Source organism: Solanum lycopersicum, chromosome 6, assembly GCF_036512215.1.
Source record: "Solanum lycopersicum chromosome 6, SLM_r2.1".
Taxonomy (NCBI): domain Eukaryota; kingdom Viridiplantae; phylum Streptophyta; class Magnoliopsida; order Solanales; family Solanaceae; genus Solanum; species Solanum lycopersicum.
In genome coordinates, this window is record NC_090805.1 from 27,527,435 (window position 1) to 27,550,334 (window position 22,900).

Sequence of the window (22,900 nt, forward strand, 5' to 3'; positions counted from 1 at the left end):
GAAAAAATTTGTGAAATCCTAACTATCATGCTTTGAAATCATAAACATAATAAAATAAGAAAAAGTATTTACCAACTTACAAGCACGAATATTCACTTTGAAACTAAAGCTTGTAGAAAGCTATGAAACCGAGCCGTGAAATGAGGGAAAAGTTGTGAAATCCTAAGTATCATGCTTTGAAATCATAAACATAATAAAATGAAAAAATTATTAACTAACCTACCACCACAAATATTAACTTTGAAACCCTCCACGAAGAAAATTATGAACCCTAACAGCGAAATATGGGAGACTGGGTTAAATCGTGACAGAAGTCCCCTTGACCTTGACACATCGTGCCTCGAGGTCCTCCTCCCCCACCCAGACCTCGAGGTATCATTCCTAAAGGTCCTCTCCCACTCCCCGACCTCGAGGTGTCGTGCCCCGAGGTCCACCTCCCTCATCCCCCGACCTTGAGGCGTTGTGTCCCGAGGTCCTCTTCCCCCACCCCGACCTCGAGGCTTCGTTCCCTGAGTTCCCCCTCTCCCACCTCCGGACCTCGAGGCACCATGCCACGAGCTCCTCGAGGCGCGTGCCCAAGGTCCTCCTCCGCCACTCCATGACCTCAAGGTGTCGTGACCCGAGGTCTACCCCCACTCCCTGACCTCAAGTTGTCGTGCCCTGAGGTCCTCCCCCCACCCTTAGACTTCTAGGCGCCGTGACATGAGTTCCCCTTACCCCCACCCCCGACCTCGACGCATCGTGCCACGAGGTGCCTCCCCCCTCTCACCCCTCGACATCGAGGCCTCGATCCCCAAAGTGTTCCCTCAACCCCCGTCCTTGAGGCTCCGTGATCTGAGGTAACCCACCCACCCCCAACCTCGAGGCTTTGTGACCCGAGGTCCCCTTCCTCCCACCCACCACCGACCTCGGGCATCGTGGCTTGAGGTTTTCCTCCACCAAACCACCCCTGGCATCGAGGCTTCGTGCCCCGAGGTCCCCCTCCCCAAACCCAGCCCCAACCTTAGGCACCGTGGCTTGACGTCTCCCTCCGCCAGACCACTCAAGACCTCGAGGCTTCATGCTTGAGGTCCCCCTCCCCCAACAAACCTCCGATCTTGAGGCTTCGTGCTCCGAGGTCTCCACCCACCCCTCAACCTTGAGGTTTCGTGCCCCAAGGTCCTCCTCAACCCCCTTTACTGCTCCATCTCCAAACCTTGAGGTGTCCTGGCCCAAGGTCCCCCTCCCACCACCCCCGACCTCAAGACATCGTACCTCGAGGTCCCCCTCCCTCCCACCCCTTACGTCAAGGCATCGTGCACCGAGATCCCCCTCACCTCAACCTTCGACCTAAAGGTGTCGTGCCTTGAGGTCACCCTCCCACTCAACCCTGACCTCAAGGCATTGTGCCCCAAATGTCCCTTCACCCCAACCTACACCTCGAGACGTTGTGCCCCAAGGTCTTCTTCCCCCACCCCAGACCTCGAGGCATCATGCCGCTCACTTTCGACCTCGAGGTCCCCTACTCACCCCCGACATCAAGGCGTCGTGCCCCGAGGTCCACCCCTCCCCCCTCCCCCTCACCCGTGAACTCGAGTCGACATGCACCGAGGTCCCCTGACCTCGAGACATCGTGCCCCGAGGCTTCCCTCCCCTCCTCCCTATCCCTGAACCAAGAGGCGTTATGCCTCGAGGTCCCTATCTCTACCCTCGACCTCAATATGTTGTGCCCCTAGGTCCCCTCCCCCCACCTACCTCCAACCTCGAGGCATCGTGGATTCTACCCCCCCCCCCTCCCCATCCCCCTCCATACCCCTCCGTATGACCTCAAGGCGTCGTGCATCGAGGCCCTTCCTCCCCACCCCCAACCTCAAGGCCCCATGCCCCGAGGACCCCTACCCCCTGACCTCGAGGAGTTGTGCCCCGAGGCTCCCACCCAAGCGTCGAGGCATCGTTTCCCCAGGCTCGGACTCACTCCCACCCAGACCTGGAGGCATCTTAGCCCTATGCACCTTAGCCTAGGCCCCCATCCACTCACCTTTCCTCCAACGTTGTTCCTTCGCCCAACGTCGTGCCCACCTGAAATATTTTAAATATAAAATTATTTGAGAAAACTACTTCTAAAAGTTGACTATTGTTTTCAAAAATATTCTGAAAGTTTTTATTCAACAAGATATTGAAAACTTATTAACAGTTAAACTTTAATTTCAATCAAATGTTTTTTACACAACTAATCAAAATTGATAAATTATTGACTAAAAATAGTGATCAACTATAAAAATTAAAAAAAAAGTTATTTCAAAGTAAATAAAAATGTTTTTATTCCTTGAAAAGTTTTTTTGAAAATAAGATAAACTTAGTCATATTGATTAGTCAAGTGGAATATCATTTGATTGAAATTATAAGGCAAAGTAAATTAACGTAACAATGGTTTCTTTAGGAGGATTTAATTAACTTAAACTAGTTTAAAGTGTTATTTATAAACATAGTTGTATTATAGTGAATGTCTAATTATGTGAATCCTTGTAGGATATGGTTAGGAATCCTACTTAGGGACCAAGTAAGGTTTCCCCTATAAATAAAGGGATTTCCTTCATTGTAAAAAAGATTTGTGAAAGAACTATGAATCTTGAATATACTTCAAGATGAAGAAGAAGTCTTTTATCTTCTTCCTACTTTATTATTCTTCTAAATTTATATAGTTTCATAACACGCTGCCAGCACAATTGTTTCATTCTTAAAGAATTATGAAGAAGTCGGGGAAAGTGCAAAAGAGATCTTGCATAAGTTATGCAATAAGGTTCTTATATCTTCGAGGTATGATTTATCTTTATGTTATAGTTATTTATGTAACAGATCTAGAGGTACCATCTAAAGTAAGTATTTAAAGAGACTTGTCGACTTTCTAACGTTTAATTTTAACCGACTAGGAAGATAATTTCTTCATTTATTTTGATAATTGAATAAGCACAACTTAGTGAAAGGTATGTTTTCAACCTTTATATGAGGTATGTAATCTATTAAGCTATATTTATTAACTGCTAATATTGATTATAATAAATCAATAATCTCAATTTTGTGTGTAATTATAATGTACTATCATATTAATGATCATCAAAAGTGATAAAATTACAATTATTTTGATGGCTTGAGGTTGAGCCTCATTGTGGGTAAGACGATAGATTTAAGTTTTATCGCACCAAAAGAATAAGATGATGAATTTATATCCAATCGCACAAAGAGGGTAAGACATTGAGTTAAAGTCATGATGCACCATGATGATAACATATTAAGTTTAACACCCATCGATTTATGACCTAAGACACTTTTATATGGATAAGACATTGAATTTGAGTTTTAATGCACCATATTGATGATACAATAATGACTAAAGAAAAACTAATGTATTTTTTATGAGAAGTCATGAGATTTACTGAATTTGCTCCATTATGCAAAGTGAATGTAATAGTAGTGCATAATATGTTTGAAAGAAGACAAGTGACTTAATAATAAACATAAATATGGAATGAGGTACTAAAGGTGTCATAATTTGATATGCTCACATGTTTGTGTTCCATTAGCAAGAATGAGAACTTTTGATAAATATTAAAAATATAAATATATTCTCTAAAGGGAATGAGGTGTACGCCACTATGCTAGGCATGAGAAAGATTGCGATCTTTGGTCTATGATGTGGTATCACCAAGAATGTCTCTAAGAAGACATGTATTATAGAAAAGTTCCATTTTTATATTCAATCTTGTATTGGACAAGAATTAGTGCACTTGAGGCACATTTTATGGTAAATAAGAACTTTGCTAATTCCAATACTTTCTTTAGTTTGACACGATTTTCTGGGACATCGTTAGTCTATAATGTTTAGACGAATTATGGAAATTTAAAATAATGGACATTCATGGAAGAACCTAAAAATTCTTTTAAATGGTGAATTTTCTTATACTACTTGTTAGCAAGGCAAGTTAATTGTGAATTGAATCTCCTGCGTTCTAGTAACGTATACAAATATTTGTGGACTTATTCATATATCTAGTGGAATGTTTAGATACTTAATGTTCTTAATAGATGTTTCTTCTATATGGTCTCATGTGTGCCTATTATTATCTCGCAACTTGATGTTTGCAAAAATATTGGAACAAATAATATGTTTGCATGCACAATTTTCTTCAGATTAGTTCATTCAATGATGGGATCACGACTCACCTAAAGGGTAAAGTAATTGAGAAGAAATAAATCTGAAAATTAACATTAAAGTAACAAAATTGAAATTTACTCATGTAATAGTAAATCAGAAATTTACTAAACCAAAAAGCACATGGCGTAGTTAACATGGAGTTTACGATACTAATAATTTTATTAGTTGGCATGAAGAATTTGATTATCGCAAAGATGTGCATATTGAGTAATGGACATACATCAAAAAACTAGAAGATTCTTCAAGAATTTTTTACGTTGCTTGTTGTCGTGATAAAGTTGATTGGATCAACTAAAGTTGGGACTAAATCCCTAAATTCTGAAAAGTATAAAAGGTGAATATGGGCCCATTCACCTATCATGTGATATGATAAACAGATGCATCTATAAGATAATCACATGTGTGTTTGTTGTCAACCTGTAGTTTGACATTCATAAAATTGTTCATGCAAAAATAATTGAGTTAAGAGCACAATTTCAGAATATGTAATCAAGACAATTTATCTTAATAATATTGATAAATACTCAAGATGTTGTGACATTAAGTGTATGAGATAGTGAAATCATTGCTTGTGAAAATAAAGCTCCATGTGTTGATCTGAAATATGATCAGATTTTCTTTCAATTGATTTATGATCAGGGACCAAATATTTTTATCTGATTATTTTGGTATGTAGTATATAATCAATGAATATACAATGATTCACAAAGATAGATTCTCCAAAAGATTGAGATATATGTTAGTTTGTCTAACATAAGGGGGGAGATTAGAATGGACAAAAAAGTTGTAAATACTCTTATTGAATGTCTCTTAAGGATCGAGTCTATGACATGCATGAAGCGTGATAGACTAATCAATTCTAAATAAAATAATCCTTGAAAAAGAGGAGGATAAAAGAATCAAAATGATCATAATAAGGAGATAATGTGCTCTAGGAGAGCCTACGACATAACACTTTATAAAACCTCATGAAGGGGTTGCTCACTAAAAATAATGAAGTGATGAGATCTCAATAAGTTATGTCTATTGTGAATCGATACAAAATGATATATAGTTGACGATATCTCTGATACCATAGCGTACAATATTGTAAAAGATTATGAGGATATGAATTCTACATCTATTAAAGCATGCTTGTGTAGAAATAATTATCAAGTGAAAAGTGAAATAATGCATCTTGGTAAGCTTAAAGCTTATATGACTTGCAATCTAGGCACTAGAAGATGGCATACATATTATATTGAATGTTGTCACGTGATAAAATTGATATGAAAATATACAATGGGTTCAAAATCTAAAGCATATACAAGTTTTTGGAAAACTTGTCTATCATCCTCATAAGGATCAAATAGATTCAAAATGCATAGAGCATATACAAGTATTATCATACAAGTTGATAACTATAATTGAAACTCTTGAAGAGTTTTCAAAGGCAACAGATTATTTGCTTAAAGAAGTTAAAGTAAGGAACTTGGAGAAATCTTTGACCCTGAAAGGAAGATTCATAAAGGAGATAGAAGAAAGCATATTTCGTCGAGGTTTTTCTACACTCATGAGCTCCAAATAATGGTGATATCAACATGCAAAAGGTATGTTCAAGTAATATTATTGTTGATTTATTCACCAAGTCTCTATCAACTACAACTTTCAAGAAGATGGTGCGCAACCTTGGAAAATGAAGATTTAAGTCTCTAAATTGATGTTGTTATTAGCGGGATTAATACACGATGTACTCTTTTTTCCTCACAAGATTTTGTCCCGCTGGATTTTTCTTGTAAGGTTTTTAATGAGGCATTCATAATGCGTATTATTAGATATGTGTACTCTTTTTCCTTCACTAGATTTTTTTCCCATCGAATTTTATCTAGTAAGATTTTAATGAGACACATAATCTACTGACATTCAAGGGGGGGTGTTATAAACATATTTATATTATAGTGAATATCTAACTGTGTGGAGTCCTTGTTGGATATAGTTAGGAATCCTACTTGGAGACCAAGTAAGGTTTCCCCTATATATAAAGGGATTTTCCTTCATTATAAAGAAGATTTTTGAAGGAATTATGAATCTTGAATATACTTCAAGATGAATAACAAGTCTTTCTCTTCTTCCTACTTTATTCTTCTTCAAAATTTATATAATTTCATAGCATAAAGTAAGATTATGCAAATGATTTCGATTAAAACAAGTTACAAAAGAAGTAAATCACTTTTTGGGGGATCTACTAAGAGTTTGGGCCAGCATAGGTTTTGGATCTGCTGCTGCACTTTGGGCTTCGGCCCATGTCACTACATATCTTTGAATACTAGTGTATATACTCTACTTCCTTTGTATATTGGACATATACAACCAAATTTGCACATGTATCATAGGTATGTCGACTGTATATCAACTCCATTTCTTGCATACTTGATTCCATTTCACTCGAACAAGATGAAGTTGACTCGATGAATATCAGTTGGGTTTCAATCAAATTGAAATTCAAAGATGACTGGATGAGTCTCTACTTTGAACTTTACACACACTTTCAAAAATATTAATATGAATATTTCACCATGAAGTGAAGAAATCAAGAAAATAGAGAAGTTGCAGTAGAAACAGTATTGGTTGAGTGACTAGAAATTGAAGAAGTGTTACGAGGGTAAAATGAAATTCTGGGATTGGTATATGAAAATTGTAGTTGTTTCGGCCATAATTGGAGGTTCCATGGAGTTTTTCATGATTAAGACTGGATTTTATGATAAAGTGACTGTTCTATAAAAGCGGAAAAGAAAGCCTGGGAGAATTCTCCTGAAGCCAAGGCTGTTAGAGACGCTCTTAATCCATGGAGACATCAGGATGCAGAAGTAAGAAAGGATTCGTAGCTCTGTCACTTCGGTTAGAGAATTATAAGGCAACTCAGGGAATGACTTTGAAGGGAAATAGACCTAACGTAGTACTTTTTTGGGCTTGCTCCTATTGATATTTCTCTTCGAATGTTTCTTGAAGAGAGTTTTGCAACTAACAACTGATTGATTGTTTCATCAACTTGGTTGTGGTCACTTCCTTTCTTTTTCAATATTAGTACTTTGCTTTCCTAGATGGCATGGTTAAGAGAAACAATCAGTTGCACCTTTGAGAAAAATAGTGGAGTAGGTAGCCATTTGAGAAAAAAAAACTATTATCACAGATAGAGGAAATGTTGGCATCATAGCCTCTATGGTTACTACAAGTACATGCGCAGAGAGGAATCAATTACTACAGAGAGTTTTTTTTGAAATCTCAACTGTGCACTCAACATTAGTCTATACTAACACTAAATCTTACAGAAATAGCAGCAAAGGAGCAATATGTTTCAAGCAAGAATCCTAGTAGAAAAAACATGCGTCTATCTGTAAAGGATTCTCAAGCCAAGGATTTCATTGATAAAATAAAGACTCAATCCGTTATATGCCTAAACGAGGGACTCAAAGACTGATTAAAGCACTCAATCGAAGTAAGAAAGATCAGTATATGCGATGAAGATCCACAAACGAGTAAACCAATATACATAGCGATTCATGAGATACTTAGACAAACAGTGAACTAAGACTGGAAATCAAAGCAAAGAAACAACAAGACATTGAGCATCTGGAATGAAAATTCAAAAGATGACCTTATAAATTATGATTCATACTGTATTAAGCAACATATAGAGAGCAATATTTCTTAAACTGCTATTGAAAATAAATAACAGTTATTTAACTTACTTAAATAGATATACCGCTATTTAACTAAACAGAGAATTAACTGGAAAAAGATGAATCATAAAAGGAGAAAAGGGTTACGTTTACCGGGCAGCAATTGGGATGAGATGAAGTTTCAACCACTGAAATGATGGTTGGACTCCCACGGACAAAGAAGCTTGATACAGCCGAGGAGGAAACCGCTTCCATTAGCTATATGAAAACCCCCTCTATTTTAGATCATTAAGATTTTTTTGTGTTTTTCGATGGTCAAATCCGTGAAGGAAGGGGGTTATGCAGGGAAAAAATGGGTTGATTTTGTGTGGGGAAACCTACAGAAATTTACAAAAGGGAGGTGTTAAAATGTCTGTCAATCTATAAAACACATAGCAGTCATATGCACTAAAACTAAACCTATACTAACACTAAAACTTTAAGTAATGGAAGCGAAGGAGTAACATGTTTGAAGCAAAAATCATAGTAGCAAGAACATACTTTTAACTATAAGCATTCTGAAATCAAAAATTTCATTGATAAACAAAATATTCAATCCATTATTTGCTCAAACAAGGAACTCAGAGAAAGACAGATCAGCCTATGCAATGAGGATGGACAAACGAGTAAAGCAAAATACATAACAGATTCATGATATATTTCGACAAACAGTGAGCTAATACTGCAAATCAAACCACTTATTAAAATAATAAGCGAATAAACAACAAAGACATTAAGCATATGGAAAGAAAATTCAAAAGATGATCCTAATTCATACCACATTAAATAATATAATATGCAGAGACAGTAATATTTCTTAAACTCACTACTAAAAATAAATAACTATTTGCCAAACTTAAACAAGAAACAGAAAATTAATTCAAAAAAAATGAAGCAAGAAAGGAGAAAATGATTACCTTTTCAGGACAATAACGAAGATCTCACCACTGAAACCATTGCTGGAACTACGACGAACAAAGAAGCTTGATGCAGCAAAAGAAGAGAACTTTTTTCGTATAAAAAAATCCTTAAATCTGAGATGCTATCTGAAAACCCTCCCTCTGTTTTAGATGATAAAGAATTTATGTGTTCAAAAAGGAGGAGGGGGTGGGTTGTAGGGAGAAAATTGGTGGCTTTTGGAGAAAAAAAACAACGGCCGGAAATTTTTGAAAGAGATAAATTCAAATTTTGGAAATTCTTTGGAGGATAAGAAATTTGAGACTAAAGCTGAAAGAAGGACGTCGGGATTCCTTTCTTGAAGGTGTGATCATTTAAGATGGCTACTCCATTTATTACTAAATTAAATAAAGAATGATATATACATTTTAAAAAAATTAAAAATTAAATATATGGTAAAAAAAAAAGATAAATTATCTAAATACATGATTTATTTTATTATTTTCTATAAATTTTATGTGTATTAGCCCATGAATTTTTTTGTGATAGGACTGACGTACAATTTTTTTGGATAAACTTTACGGAACCCTCCGTAGGATATTCGGGGAGAATTATGTGAAGTATCACATTGAGTGATGTATTGAAAATTGATACGTGATGTATCAGAACATCGAGTGATGTATACGAAATTGAGACGCGATATATCCCAACGTTGAGTGATGCATTTGAAATTCTTAATTTTTTAAGAAATTTTTATAATTTGAAAAGGAGTCGCTCAATTATGAGCGAGATATATAGAAAATGGTTGGTCACAACTGTCATTTAAAACTAAAGATATTTCGCTCAAAGTTCAGTAATTTGTCCATTTAGGTTAATTACCAAAACAAGTGACATTTTTTGTATTTTAGAGGGAAAAAAGTAGCCTTTTTTACTTTGAATTCAAAGCAAATATCTTCCATATATAAAAATATTAACCTGTTAAATTGTTCCTTTCCTTGACGAATTGGTATGGTTGCTTTAAAACGTCACACTATTAAAAGCAAACTTATTCTAAAATAGTTAGTAGCCGTATGAATCAACTTATTTTTATATATTTTTTACTTTAAAGCACTTTATTAGTTTTGAAGGTATTTCTATTTAAAAGTCAAAACACTTTCATAACTAAAAAATGTTTGAAAGTCAAAATCATTTTAAAATAAGTTAATTCAGACGTGCACGTAAATAAATATGATAATATGATCGATATCAAAAGACTTGCTTTCAACCTTTTACACCCACTAGAATTTACGATCCAAATTTCTTGAGGTCTTCAAAGTTCAACCTACAATATTCCCCACATACAAACATTCGAGCTCTTTTGATTTATTGGCTTTAGAAAAACGTTCTCGGTACGCTCTGGACTCCTTTGGTGCGACGAAAGCGAAAAGATGGCCTGGCTGGACTGCTCAGATTTGATGTTTGGTGTGTGTATTTATTTCAGTTCCACTAAATTGGTTGCATTACTTGTAAAGATCAATTCATCAATAGAGTGCTTAAAACCTTTTATGGCCGGCTGACCAAATATTGTTTGTTTATGAGACAAACAAAGATATTTAACGTGTCAATATTTTTGTGAAGTTATTTTATTTGGTCATTAATATATTATTATACCAGCTATCGTATGTCTATACCAAACTTAGACGCCTCTTTTAGTGCTAAGCCATGAAATTCTCCAGAAACATCAAGTGTAGGCATAAGAATTAGACGTAATATGGAGACTGCAATTGCAACATTAGATACATTGGTTTAGGCAAGACAAATGGGGGGTGTTTCCAGCTAAATCAAGCATTACCTCAGTAAAGAACACCTCTATAGACTATAAGAAACAGGAAGTGAAATGTGATTTGTTCATTATTTCATACAACAGTTTAGACTATATCTTGACACAAGATGCTATGTATTTCAGATCTCCATAAAGCAGTTCCGTTTGGTTCTCACTTCTCAGCTTGTCACTTGAACTAAAATTGTCCCAATTAGTCCTTCTTGTCGACATCAGCCTCAGATTTGACTACAGATTCAACAGCAGCAGTCTCTGAAGGGGCATCAGCACCAGCCTCGGAACCTTTTGACGGACCATCATATTCCGATGGCTTGGCGCTCCCTGAAGCATCATCCTCGCCTGGCTTAGCTTCACCATCAGTAGTTGCTTCAATAGTTTCGTCATTAGCTTGCCCATCATTTACTGGCACTGCCTGCTTCACAGTACCAACTTTGACATATTTGCTCATGAATTTGTACTCCCAATCTTGCAAGGCATCAAGCTCAAATGCACCAAGGCCAGAAATATCCCCTGTGAGATCTTTTTCCTCAAAGGACAGCTTGGCAAGAGCTCTACTAGCATCCTTTCCAGCAAACAATGCATAAGGTCCCCCAGGTCCATAAAACATTCTGCAGGAACACACACATTTAAACACAAAGATGACAAGTCCTCAGCATTTCATAAAGTTCAATGGTTGATTCTGATAGGTTAGGCTTACATTTGAGCAAGGAACTTATTGAGACTCGTATCAAGATATTTGATCTATCAGGCGATAAAGTTGTGGATGAATTTAATGTACATGAGACTAACAAAACACATAATTTACCTTCATTTAACGATTTTTGTCGCTGAAACTAGGACAGGGGTAAGTTTAATTCAACTAAGCAATCTGTCTACTCCGACTGGACTTTACTGGACATAAATAAAACTAGATGAACAACAAACTGAATATGTTTTCAGTCTCCTCAAAACCACAACAAAATCAACTAGTTGATTACTATATAAACGATGATGAACTGATGATAGCAAAGCTATTTGAATTAAGCATGGAGAACTCGAGCCACTTGTCTAAGAATTACACACAGGTCACTTTTGCTATCTTGAGGAATTGAACCTAAAAACCCTATGGACCACTTTCCGTCCTTCGACTAGAATTGCCACCTAACCAGCAGAGTTGCACACGTAATGGACATTTCGAGAACATCAAACATCTCATCTAAAGGCTCTCCCCGTCGTGTCAGGCACCAAAAGTAATAAAACAGAATGGATACTGATTGTCAGGCCTAAACAGTACACATCATCCCAAAGTACACAGGCCAAATCCAGAATATTAATCAATGGGGTGTTAAATACAAAATTTTCATCACCTTAATTCACAATCATGAATGTGAAATATCACCCCAAAAAGCAAATCCAAAGTCAAAATCCAAAAGCATAGAACAAAAAAAAAATGAAGATAAAGAAGGCGAAATAGCTTACACTACTTACGGATTAAGAAGAATACCTGCTCTGAGAAACATCATAGATCTGACCCTTAATAGCCATCAACAGAGGCTTTTTGGGATCAGACCCATCATATTCCTTCAACTCATCTTCAGTAACTTCTCCAAGTTGAACAGGAGGCAAAACCTGTGTCTGTTCCTCGAAGTCTCTAGACCTCTGGTGGTGAGCATGATCAGATGAGGGGGAAAACCCCGAGATAGCATAGTAGAAAGCAACAGCTAAAGCAACAATAGTGAAAATAGTTGCAGGAGATAGACCCGTGGACTCTATGATTGATTCTTTCCAGGCATCCCATTGTTGTAGGGCCATGCTTCTCCGACTCAGAAGGGATTTTGACTGGGAGAAAATATCTGCAAAATAGGCGATACAAACCGAGCGGTGTGAGTATTGTTGAATGATGAAACGGGCGATAGGGTTTGTTTATGTAGTGGCAAATCGGACTAAGTACTAACACACGCCAATTTTATTTTTTGTAAAATAATAAATAATTTAATTTTAATTCTTAGGACCTGTTTGAACTCCAAATATATTTAAGAAAAGCTTTAAAAATGCTGTTTAATTCTTGGCAAAGTAGAATATTTGACAATTTTTAAGAATTAAAAATATTAGCCCATATTAATATTTTATATATAAAAAAGGCCTAAGTCATCTCCAGCCACTCAAAGTTGTCCGCATAATTCATTTAGACACCTCAACTAATCCTTGTACCAATTGAACACTTTATTTGTTCAAAAGTCATTCCTATTAGACACAAAATGCTGACATGGCAAAAAACGTGTAATTCACTTTCCTTGAGCGCGTTAATTTATTAAAAATAATATTATTTTTTTTTAATTTATACCCCTAAGTTAATTTTTTTTTAAAAATAATTAACAAAAAAGAAGATTTGTTCTTCTTCTTCCCTATTTCTATCAACCCCAACCCAACACAACCCCCATACCCATGCTCCAATGGTTATCTTCTTCCCCACCATTCTAATGATTTCAAAATTTTTAGCATCAGTGGTTATCTTCTTCCCCCACCATTCTAATGGTTTCAAAATTCTTACCATTTTGTTTCATTCTTCTTTTTTTTTTTTTCATTTTTTGTAAAAAAAATCTGCTAATTTAATATGTGAAGAAGAGAAATTCGAACATTGGAGTTAAAAATTGATCGATATTCGTCTATCTCTATTTCGATCACTCCGATTGAACAAACATCGCCACTCATTAATTTATTAAAGATGATATTAAAAAATTCAACATACTTTCAGTTTTTCTTGGTCATGAATCTTAAAAATAATTTATTGACGTTTATTTATTATCACAAAAATCTCAAAACAAATGGAGAATAACAGATGATAGGAGATTAAATTTGAAAGGGAGGTTTTTATTTTTGTTATGGTGGTCGTAGTTACTGGGCAGAGGAATGGATAAAGGAAGAAGAAAGGTCAAAGGGTTAGGTGGGGGTGGGGATTTTCTTTTGTTAATATTTTTGTGATTAATAAATAAAGGGAAACTATTTTTCATTTTTTTAAATTAAAAAATTATATTTTATTGCTAGATTGGGTCCATGTGCCAAGTGTCATAATTTTATTTGTCATTTTTTTAAGTCAAAGCGCGTGAACTACACACAAAATATTTTTAAAAAAAGTTTTCGTTTTATGTTCAATAGATACATATTCTTTAATATTAAAGTGTCTAATAGGTAATAGTCTTAGTTGAGGTGTCTAAGTGAATTATGCAAACAACTTTAAGGGGCCGCATATGACTTAGGCCTATAAAAAAAAGTAACTATCATTTATTAATTGCAAACTAATATTTATCTACCCAATTACTCCATTAATGGCCAATAACTATTCCTCTATGCTATCTATATATAGAACGTGACAAAAAAGAACAATTTATTTTTAATCGGTTATAATTCATCTTGCATCAATGACAAGTTTGAGTATGCGATTATTCTTGTATGTATTTTTGTTTTGTTGTTGTTGATTATTATCAGTTATATTATAAGATTATTTTTATACTGAACATATTCACTATAAAAAGACAATAAAAAATTAAATGTATTTTAAATAATTTTTAGAATTTATGGGTATAAATCATATTTTTATAAAATAGTCAAATATTTTTCAAAAAGATTATGGTCAAACGCATGGTAAAATTTCATCCAAAAATTATTTGCCAAAAATATTTAAAATTTTGGGGTCACAAATAAAATAAATATTTTATGAAATATTTAATATCATAAATTTTTTAAAATAAAAATTCTTATATTTAGTACTTAATCAAGCATCAACATAAAACGGGGAGACTGAAGCAGTAAACAATTAGGTGTCGTTTGGTTTGAATACAAGTTACGATGAGATTATGTATGATGGGATAAATCATGTCAAGATTAGTTATAATGAAATAAATAATACTAAGATTGTTTCTCATTTTCTTATTGAATGTTTGATTTGTTGTATTCAAAATATAACGCACGGCATAAATTAAAGAGACAATTTCTTTCTATACAAAAATATCCTTCACTTTATTTAGTTTTTATATTTTCTTTGCAAGCTTTAATTGTTCTTGTAACACCTCGCAACAAGAAGAACTAGAAAAGAGTTTAAAATCTGAAAATACTTATTTTTGGAAAGAATAAGAAAATCTAGAAAATTTGTCTAAATTAGGAAAGTGAGTTTTTGTCAGTTTCAAACGACCATAACTCCTAACTCATCGTAGTTCCAGACATGGTTGAAAAGACCTTAAAATACTCTTTCCAATGCCGCTAAGTTTGCGCGATTTCAATATCGTATGAGTGAGTTATGCCTTTCGGAAGTTGGGTTGTTGGATTAAGGAAAGTCCAATCCGAATTTGGGAAGGAAAAAGTTGTATTTTCCTTACATAATTTAATTAATCCGTTTTAGGGATTAAATTGGGATTAAAATAAGACTTTATTCAGTTTAGGGAAAAAAAAATTCATGCTAGGGCTTGGAGAAAAGAGAAAAGAAGAGAAGAAGAAAGAAAGCAAGATTCGCCAAGATCGTCGAATTAACTTGAGGATTTCGTTGGGGGTGATCCGTAAAAGGTATGTGGGTCTATCTCAACATTGGGTTCGTTCACCCACGTGTCAAGCATGTTTAAATTAGAGTATTTTCATTCCAAAAAGATTGGATTTTGAATGTTCTTGAATGTAGTTTCTTGAATTTCTTTCGTTCATGAACATGAGTTGAGACTTAGGAATTCTTTAATGATCTAATTGTTGTTCTTAAATTCATTGGGTTAGATCCTTGTATATATGATGTAGGTACTTGAAATCTAAGTGAATTTGAGAAAAGCAATCGAAAAAGAACGATTTATGGTCAAAAAAACGAGATGAAAATTCGTCAAGCGTCACCTAAGGAGGCAGGCGCGGTGCGCCCCATCTACATTAGAGAACCTAGGGCGGGGCGCCTGCAATGCACCATTTTGGTGCCTAAGTCAATTGGAGTTGGCGTGGCGCGCATAGGACGCACCCAAATAGGCGTTTTGCTCAATTTTTGTAATTCAGTATAATTAAGCCTTTCTAAAGTGTTTTAACACTTCCTAATAATTCTGACTACTCTAAATGACTTCTAATCATATAGAAATCATCCACAAACATGAATTACAACCTTGAATCCATAACTTCAAATTCAAGGGAAGTTTAGAGCCACGTTTAGAAAGTTCTTAGAGTCCTTTCAAGAAGTCTTTTACAAATGTTTTTAAACTTGTTTATGACTTAAATATTAGGTTGAGTAAAGAGTAAATATAAGAAGAAGAAGTTTATTTCAAGTTTCATAAGTCTTTTAAAAACGTTTTAATATCATTTTAAGACTTATGTTTGAGTTCAGTTCAAAGTAAAGTGAAGTCTTCTCTTCAAAGCATTATATGGGGACTAAGTATTTCCAAGGAAGTATATAATGTTTTCACATTTAAAAAGGATGGAAATTGAGATTTCTGAAAAGCCTTTGGGCAAATTTTCATAAAAGAGTAATAGTTTTCTAAATGAAGCAAGCAGAAAAACTGAGATATAGATTTGAGAGAGAAGATGTAAAAATAAACAAGAGGATAAAAAAGGTGGAATGGAACATACTACTCTTAAACGGTAAGGCAACAATATGGGTGGAATGGAAATGCTGCAGATTAAGGGATATTGAATGAAACGGTGTAGAGAAAGAAGGCTTGACTAATAAGCCACGCTAATCACATGTAGATTGTGTTCTATGCTTGATGGTTTTAAAGAGAGAAAATTTGTTAGTTTCGTCTGTTGGGGATGGGTAATGGTGGCTGTTCAGAATCTCGTAGTTGGAGCGATGAAGGAGTTGGTAGCGCGACAATATTTTTAATTAGGTTTTGTTTTAAATGGAGCAGTATTGACGTAATTTGACATTCATTTTTGGATTTCATGCTTTTAAAGTAAAGTAATATATATATATATATATATATATATATATATATATATATATATATATATACATATATATCAAATGAGTCCTAATTGGTTGTAATCTCTAATTTTTTAATTAAATATTTATGATTTGAGCTCGAGAAAAGAGAAACACTATGATCAATATTTCTTTAAGGAAGGTGATTTGCTTATTAAAAAAAATGAATCCCCACCCTAAAAAGGAATTTTATTAACAATTTGACTGGGAGCACTTTCTCATGTTAGGAAGTTTTTAAATAAACTAGGAATTCAAAGTTATTTTTCCTCCTATAAGGAAGGTAAATTATCGATCAGGCAAATAAATTGCCTCCCTCCCTTAAAGAGACTGGAGAAACATTCTTGTCGGAAGTGATTTCTATGTTTTCAAGTAATGTAATGCCAAAACAGTTTCTTTCTCGCCCATGAAATATGATTTGTCAATCGAACTATAAATAAATCGCTTTCCTAAAAGAGAATATAGAAACACATATTTTGGTTAGGACCACTTCCCTTGTAAGAATGTTCTTCATATAAACTAATAAAGTTCTATCTTCCTCATATAGAAAAGGTTGATTTGCCTTGATTGAAAATGAATTAATTACCACCCAAAAAGAGCAAGGAGAAACACCCTAGATTGGAGCACTTATCTCTGTAAGCAAGTATTCAAACAGACTAAAAATTCCAAAGTTGTTCTTCCTTCGTTCATGATGGTAATTTTTTATAACTATAACTATATGTGATAACTTTGATGATTCGTTATATTTATTTGGTAAGAATCTATTATTTCTTTACAACACATATTTTGTGTTGTAAATATCAATGTATGCATTTTCAAAATTTATTGATTGTGTAGAAGATGAAATGAATATATTATTAGTTAATTGTTTTAGATTATCGTAACATGGTGATTCATAGGAAAAAAAGATGTTATACCATAAAACAGACTAAAACTTGTCATTATTATATTTTATGACACTTAGTAATTACTAAAGTGCAGGTTTTAGGAAAAACGTTAAAAGTGTGAACTGATAATGTATTATTAATTGTTAAAGAGAAAAATACAATTAATTATTGATTTGTCGGTTACTTAAATAAATTAAAATGTAAATTCATTCACTTAACTAGTTTTTAGACACGTGTTTCGCACGTGTGTTTCACGTAAATTTTCATCAATATGTTAGAATTACTAAATTTCTATGAAAACACGTATAAAATGAGTAATACAATGTAACAACGACAAATAAATCTTTAATAATATGACAAAAAGGACCAAATGAAAGACGTATTTTGATGTTTCAAACTAATTCTTTTTAAGCAAAAAACCGTAACTTTAGAACTTTGATTTTAGTAAGCTTTCAATAAGAGAAAATGACCAAAGCCCCACTAATCTATTAGTCAATTCTCAACTACGTACTTATACTTCGGGGGTCGTACTACCCCCTGATTTTTTTATTTTTGATATTTTGTGACCCATAAATGTTACAGTCGAAGAAGGTGCATACACCTCTTGTAGGAGCGTGAGGGTGCAACAAAAAGACATAAAATGAGTAAAATTTAACTAAATAATCCATTTGGGAGTATGTCATTGGAGATTATATAAGTAATTAATTTTTTATTCTTTCCCTTTTCTTATATCACAAAATTATTATACCCAGTTCATGATTTCTTCAAGTTTTTCTCAAAGTCCTTCAGTGGTGGTCTTCTAAATTTCCTCGCTAGAAGCTCCAGATCAGTTTATAACTACAGATTTATGCTTAGTTAATCATACATCAGTCGTTTTTAGCAACAACAATCACCTAATTAACTCATAAGGATTTTTCATATATGAAGCTCAAATATGGAGTTCAAGTTTTTTTTTTAAAAACACCCTCATTATTTCAGCAAAAATATAAATATATAAATAGAAAGAAGTCAAACCACAATGAACCAACAATGATGAATTTGAATTTCACTTTCTAATTTCATTCTTATCAAATTTGGTTTTCACTCCCACATTTGTGAATACTTATTTGCGAAATTATATTTTTTGATTGGAATTCAAATTGAAAGTTTACGTAGTCTACCTATAAAGTTGTTTTTCTTCTTTAATTTTGTGTAGAGATTTTTTCATCATTTTCTCTTATAATTCTCTAAAGAAATCATTAGTATTTTGGGAAAACAATATCTATTTGAAAGCAATTTTTTGTAAATTTCACTTTCTAGGTTTGAAAAAATTTAGAAACTATACATAATTTTATAAGGGATTATTAAATTATTATTTTGATTAGGCTTATAATTTATAGGTAAAACAAAAAGAAAAAGATTTAAAAAGATGAATGAACAGTGATTCGTGTGTGCTGCACCACTTTGGAATAAAATTTGTTATGCCTTTTTAGGGAGGTGATTATTCTATATTTAAATAGGTCAGGGGGTAATAGAATAAGTGTCACAACGGTGAATAGGTTGAGGAGACTTTTGACTATTTTCTCCTTTTAATAGTCACAATGGTGAATTTAAGCACAAATTAATGAAAGTATAGACTTACAACGATGAAACATTCAAAAGAAACTAAATTAAGAAGTTTAATTGAGAAAAAAAACACCCAAAAAAAACAAGGAAGAAAAAAAATAGTCTTATAAATCCTTCTTTTAAGACTTTGATCAATAATAATATAGATGGGAAAATTAATACAAAATTAGTATAGAATTCTTGTGAACTCCTCCCATATCCAACCATTAAGTTGAACTATAGAATAAAAGGCTAACCTTGGGTAAGGATTTCATGGAACAAAAATGATCATGAATTTTTATAGATAAAAAAGAAGGAATACTGAAGTTATCGTAAAGTTTTTGATTAAATATTTGAGGTTATGAATATCAAATTTAATGTTGCGCAAATCCTTGCTCACATTATCACTAATTCATTATCTTGTGGCAGTGTCGTGTTGTACAAACACATTCAACCTAAGTAAGGTCCTATTACCCTACTGATCTCAATTTTATGTATTCATATACCTTTTGTGCTAACTTCAACCAAATAAGTTGATTGTGTTTGTACAACATGTGCTCGCCTCTCTTTCTTTAGTTGTCAAACATTTTTTAGTTGTGGTGCTCCTCTAATTTTATCAATCTATGGTGTTTTTGATAATCTATTGACTTTTTTAATGAACAAAATATCTTCATTTCAGATGACTCAATTTTTTTTTGCTTAATCCCTGTCTTTCACTTACAAAGTTTCCATGTTAAGGTAATATTCTAAAGATCTACTCTCTCATCTGTATTAGTGGAGTTCACTTAGAGCAACTATAATCCATACTATATTAGACTTTAGTATAGTCTGTGTGAATTTATGTCCTTGGCAGAAGTGCTGGAACACATTGAGAAAAAGGGATCTATTGACAGAGTTACTTCCGATTGTTGAAGTTTGTTGTATTTTTTTCTTCGCAATCACTCTATAGCTCAATGAAAACTAATATGCACATATAATATTCAAATGCAACTCTTGTTCGGTTAACGACAGAGAAGAGATTGCCACTAATTAAAGCATGGGAAGAAAGTGAGAAAGCAAAAGCTGAAAACAAGTATGTTATGAAATAGCGCATTCTCATTTACATGTTGAGGTGTTACAACTACAATGTCATTGAATATCGAATTTGGTATGCCTCAATTGACATTTTTTTTATTATTGTGGATAACTACTTGTTGAAATGTATGCGTCTATTTACGTTGATGGGATCAGGTCCTCAACACAGTAATAACAACAATAAAGAACAAATACAAAAAATAAAGATTGACAAGCTGCTTTTTACCTGGAAACCTTAAGGGAGAAAAATCACGACCTATTCTCAACAGGACTTTTTGAACCGCTTCTACTAATCTTCAACAAGTAAAAGCAAAAGTCGTTAACAACAAGAGATCAACCTGCCAATCTCTTTACTAAGTAATACTGCCTATCACTTAGCCGAGCCCAAGAAGATACAACACTACTCTCTAAACTAATTCTACCTGATTAATATAGACTTAAAGTGAGAATCTAAGTTACCCTTAACCTAACCATTACAATGATTCACCCAGATTTGAAATGTTTCTTTCCAAATTGAAATAAATCCTACAATGTAAGAATGATTACAAGCAAACAAAATACAACAAGTACAAAAAGCAATGAAAGCATGATCTATCAGTTCACTTGCTATTCTTGAAGCTTAATAAATTTCTCTCATTGAATGAATGAGTAAATGAATTAATGATTGTTTGACTTATACCATAAAGAGTTATTACCCATCAAACAAACAACCTCTTCACTTATGATTGGTGAAGTACTATGCTACTTCACCAACATCCTAATGCCAATAATTTTAACAATTGTCTAGCACTTGGACAAGTGGACGAGTTCTTTACACTCTGCAGAGGACCGGGTCCTTGCACTTGTTAGAAGATCATCAAACATCGAGAAGCACTAAGATCTTATCAATTTTCCCTTTTTTGATTATGACAAACATCCCGCATAACTCCTCACACGAGCTAGTGAGCTCACATTCATTCAAAACGCAATTATGTTCCCCCTTAATCTATGCAGTGGGATCTGTAGAACATAACAAACATACACAATTTCCCCCCTTTTGACATCATTGAAAAGGAGAGACAATAAACATTTGCAAATCAGAACACCAGCCAGACAAGAGAATCCAGGGCTATTAGACACAAATAAAATGTGTATGTAAGCATAAAGAGATGATAAAAACATGCATAAACAGGGCAGTTAAAATGAAAAGACATCACATCAAATATACTAGCCACTAAATTAAGTCAAAAACACCAAGCCACAAGAGTTGAGTACAAGGGGTAGACAGAAACAACAAGATATATTTAGGATAGAGGGTCCATGGGGTTGAAAGTGCACATAAGCAAAAGCTTCCGCTAATTTGCATCTTAATGAGCTTTGATGAGTTGCTTATTGAGATTCTGGAAGTTAATCACTAATGAGGCATTCTTGATTAGCAACAATGCCTTCTCAGTCCTCAACTTTCTTAGAAATTCCTCAATATCTTGACAGGTACAAGGTCCGTTTGAGATCACCTTCTGCAATTCAGACTTGAGTTTGGCAATTTCAACCTCCTTGGCGTTAAGAATGTTAGGAAGTTCATTCTCCCCTCATTTGAGAGTTGCCTGCTGTTCAAGAACCACTTCAACTTAAGAACGACCCTGAGTCTGTTCTTCTATACACTCGCACTCCAGTAGAGTGGCCTTGGTGAACATCTGTTTAGTGGTACCTGGTACCTTGATTTCTAACGACACCTCAAAATGGTTAAAAACAAAATTTAAAAGATACCCATAGGAAATTCCATGTTTTCCTGTTTCCAAGTTATAACCATGTGCATATGTTCGAGCATAAATGCAGGAAGATTTATTTTTTCAAGATTTACTAGATTCTCCAGGAGAAACAAATCTACCACAGATGATATTGTTTGCTTTTCTGTTCTAGGCACTAGCACTTTGTTGACGAAACAAACGTCAACTGATACTCAAATTTGAGATACTTCTTTGGAAATCAAGCACATTTAACTTCACTTCATTTTATGGCAAGTGTGGTGAACTTTTCATATGGTTTGAACCCCTCGATAGACCCAAACTAATTTCAACCTCTTTGACAGTAGTTTTATATCCCCCCATCTTTGAGTAACTCTATTTTGTAATATAACTCCCGCACCTAGGGTTTATGCATGTATGAGGCAGGTGGTTCAAACAAGTGGATCCACTCGTGAATGGTAACAACATCGACAAATGCAGCCATACCAAATTTTATAAGTATGTCGGTGGCAAATACCCTAACATTTAGCACTATTTGGAGTTCCCATTTTTTTATTCTCTCCTCTCATGTCATCTCTGGTTCTTCTTTCATATTCTAAACCCTGGGAACAGGTCTCTTTACAGGTTTCACATTCATGTTCCCCCTTACTTACACCCTTTTGATTGGAGACTTTCTTTTTGTCACCTTGTATCATTTTGCAGGGGATTTCCTTGCTCTCTTATGATTCCCTTAGGATTTTACTCTTTCTTCATCTGCTTCCTTACGTCGTTTGGCCACATACTTAGCGACGTCCTAAGATTGAGTCTCACTATCATTAACAGGAACATGATCTGTCATGGGTTCTTTTGGAAAAACCTCTTCTTCCATTTATCACCTTCTGCATTTGCTCTTGTGGCACTACCTAACACCTTTTGAGTAACACTCCTTGTCCCATATTTCTTATTGCTTTCTTTAAGATGCGTCTTCTCTTCTATTTTCCTTCCCTTTTCATTTCCTATCTTTTCCACTATCAGCACATGTAAGATCAACATTCTCACGAGTACCTATGACAATGTTTACTTCGAGAACTTTGACTTGTGAAGTATTTACTCCCCTCATACCTCTAGTTCTACA

At 34.4% G+C, this 22,900-nt stretch overlaps 1 protein-coding gene, 1 long non-coding RNA gene and 1 pseudogene across 4 annotated transcripts in view; 1 reads left to right on the top strand and 2 right to left on the bottom strand.

Annotated features, from left to right (window-relative positions):
- Positions 1–9,276, bottom strand: part of LOC104647858 (uncharacterized) — a 36,962-nt gene extending 27,686 nt beyond the window's left edge. Inside the window, exons 1-3 of one of the 3 annotated variants that reach the window (XR_003247163.2) lie at positions 8,808–9,173; positions 8,005–8,228; positions 1,891–2,058 (exon numbers count right to left, since the gene is read on the bottom strand). This is a non-coding gene — a long non-coding RNA (uncharacterized lncRNA). Of the gene's footprint in view, positions 1–1,890; positions 2,059–7,802; positions 8,229–8,807 lie in introns of those variants that run through there. The other 2 variants (XR_011221705.1, XR_741884.4) reach the window with 2 other exon arrangements.
- Positions 9,277–10,526: 1,250 nt separating this feature from the next.
- LOC101266944 (membrane steroid-binding protein 1) lies at positions 10,527–12,585 on the bottom strand. Its single transcript, XM_004240690.5, has 2 exons — positions 12,090–12,585; positions 10,527–11,214 (listed from the first exon to the last, which is right to left on the bottom strand). The coding sequence occupies exons 1-2, from the start codon at positions 12,395–12,397 to the stop codon at positions 10,800–10,802; spliced, it is 723 nt and encodes a 240-aa protein (XP_004240738.1). The 5' UTR covers positions 12,398–12,585; the 3' UTR covers positions 10,527–10,799.
- A 7,243-nt stretch (positions 12,586–19,828) lies between these two features.
- The window catches only part of LOC101265136 (remorin-like), a 32,256-nt pseudogene continuing 29,184 nt past the window's right edge, over positions 19,829–22,900 (top strand).

What these genes read in the sequence shown, in the direction of transcription:
- LOC101266944 (XM_004240690.5), bottom strand. Translation starts at nt 12,397, where the DNA reads ATGGCCCTACAACAATGGGATGCCTGGAAAGAATCAATCATAGAGTCC. An exon ending in TATGATGTTTCTCAGAGCAG is followed by an intron (nt 11,215 to 12,089) that starts GTATTCTTCTTA and finishes GTGTTCCTGCAG; the next exon opens with AATGTTTTATGGACCTGGGG.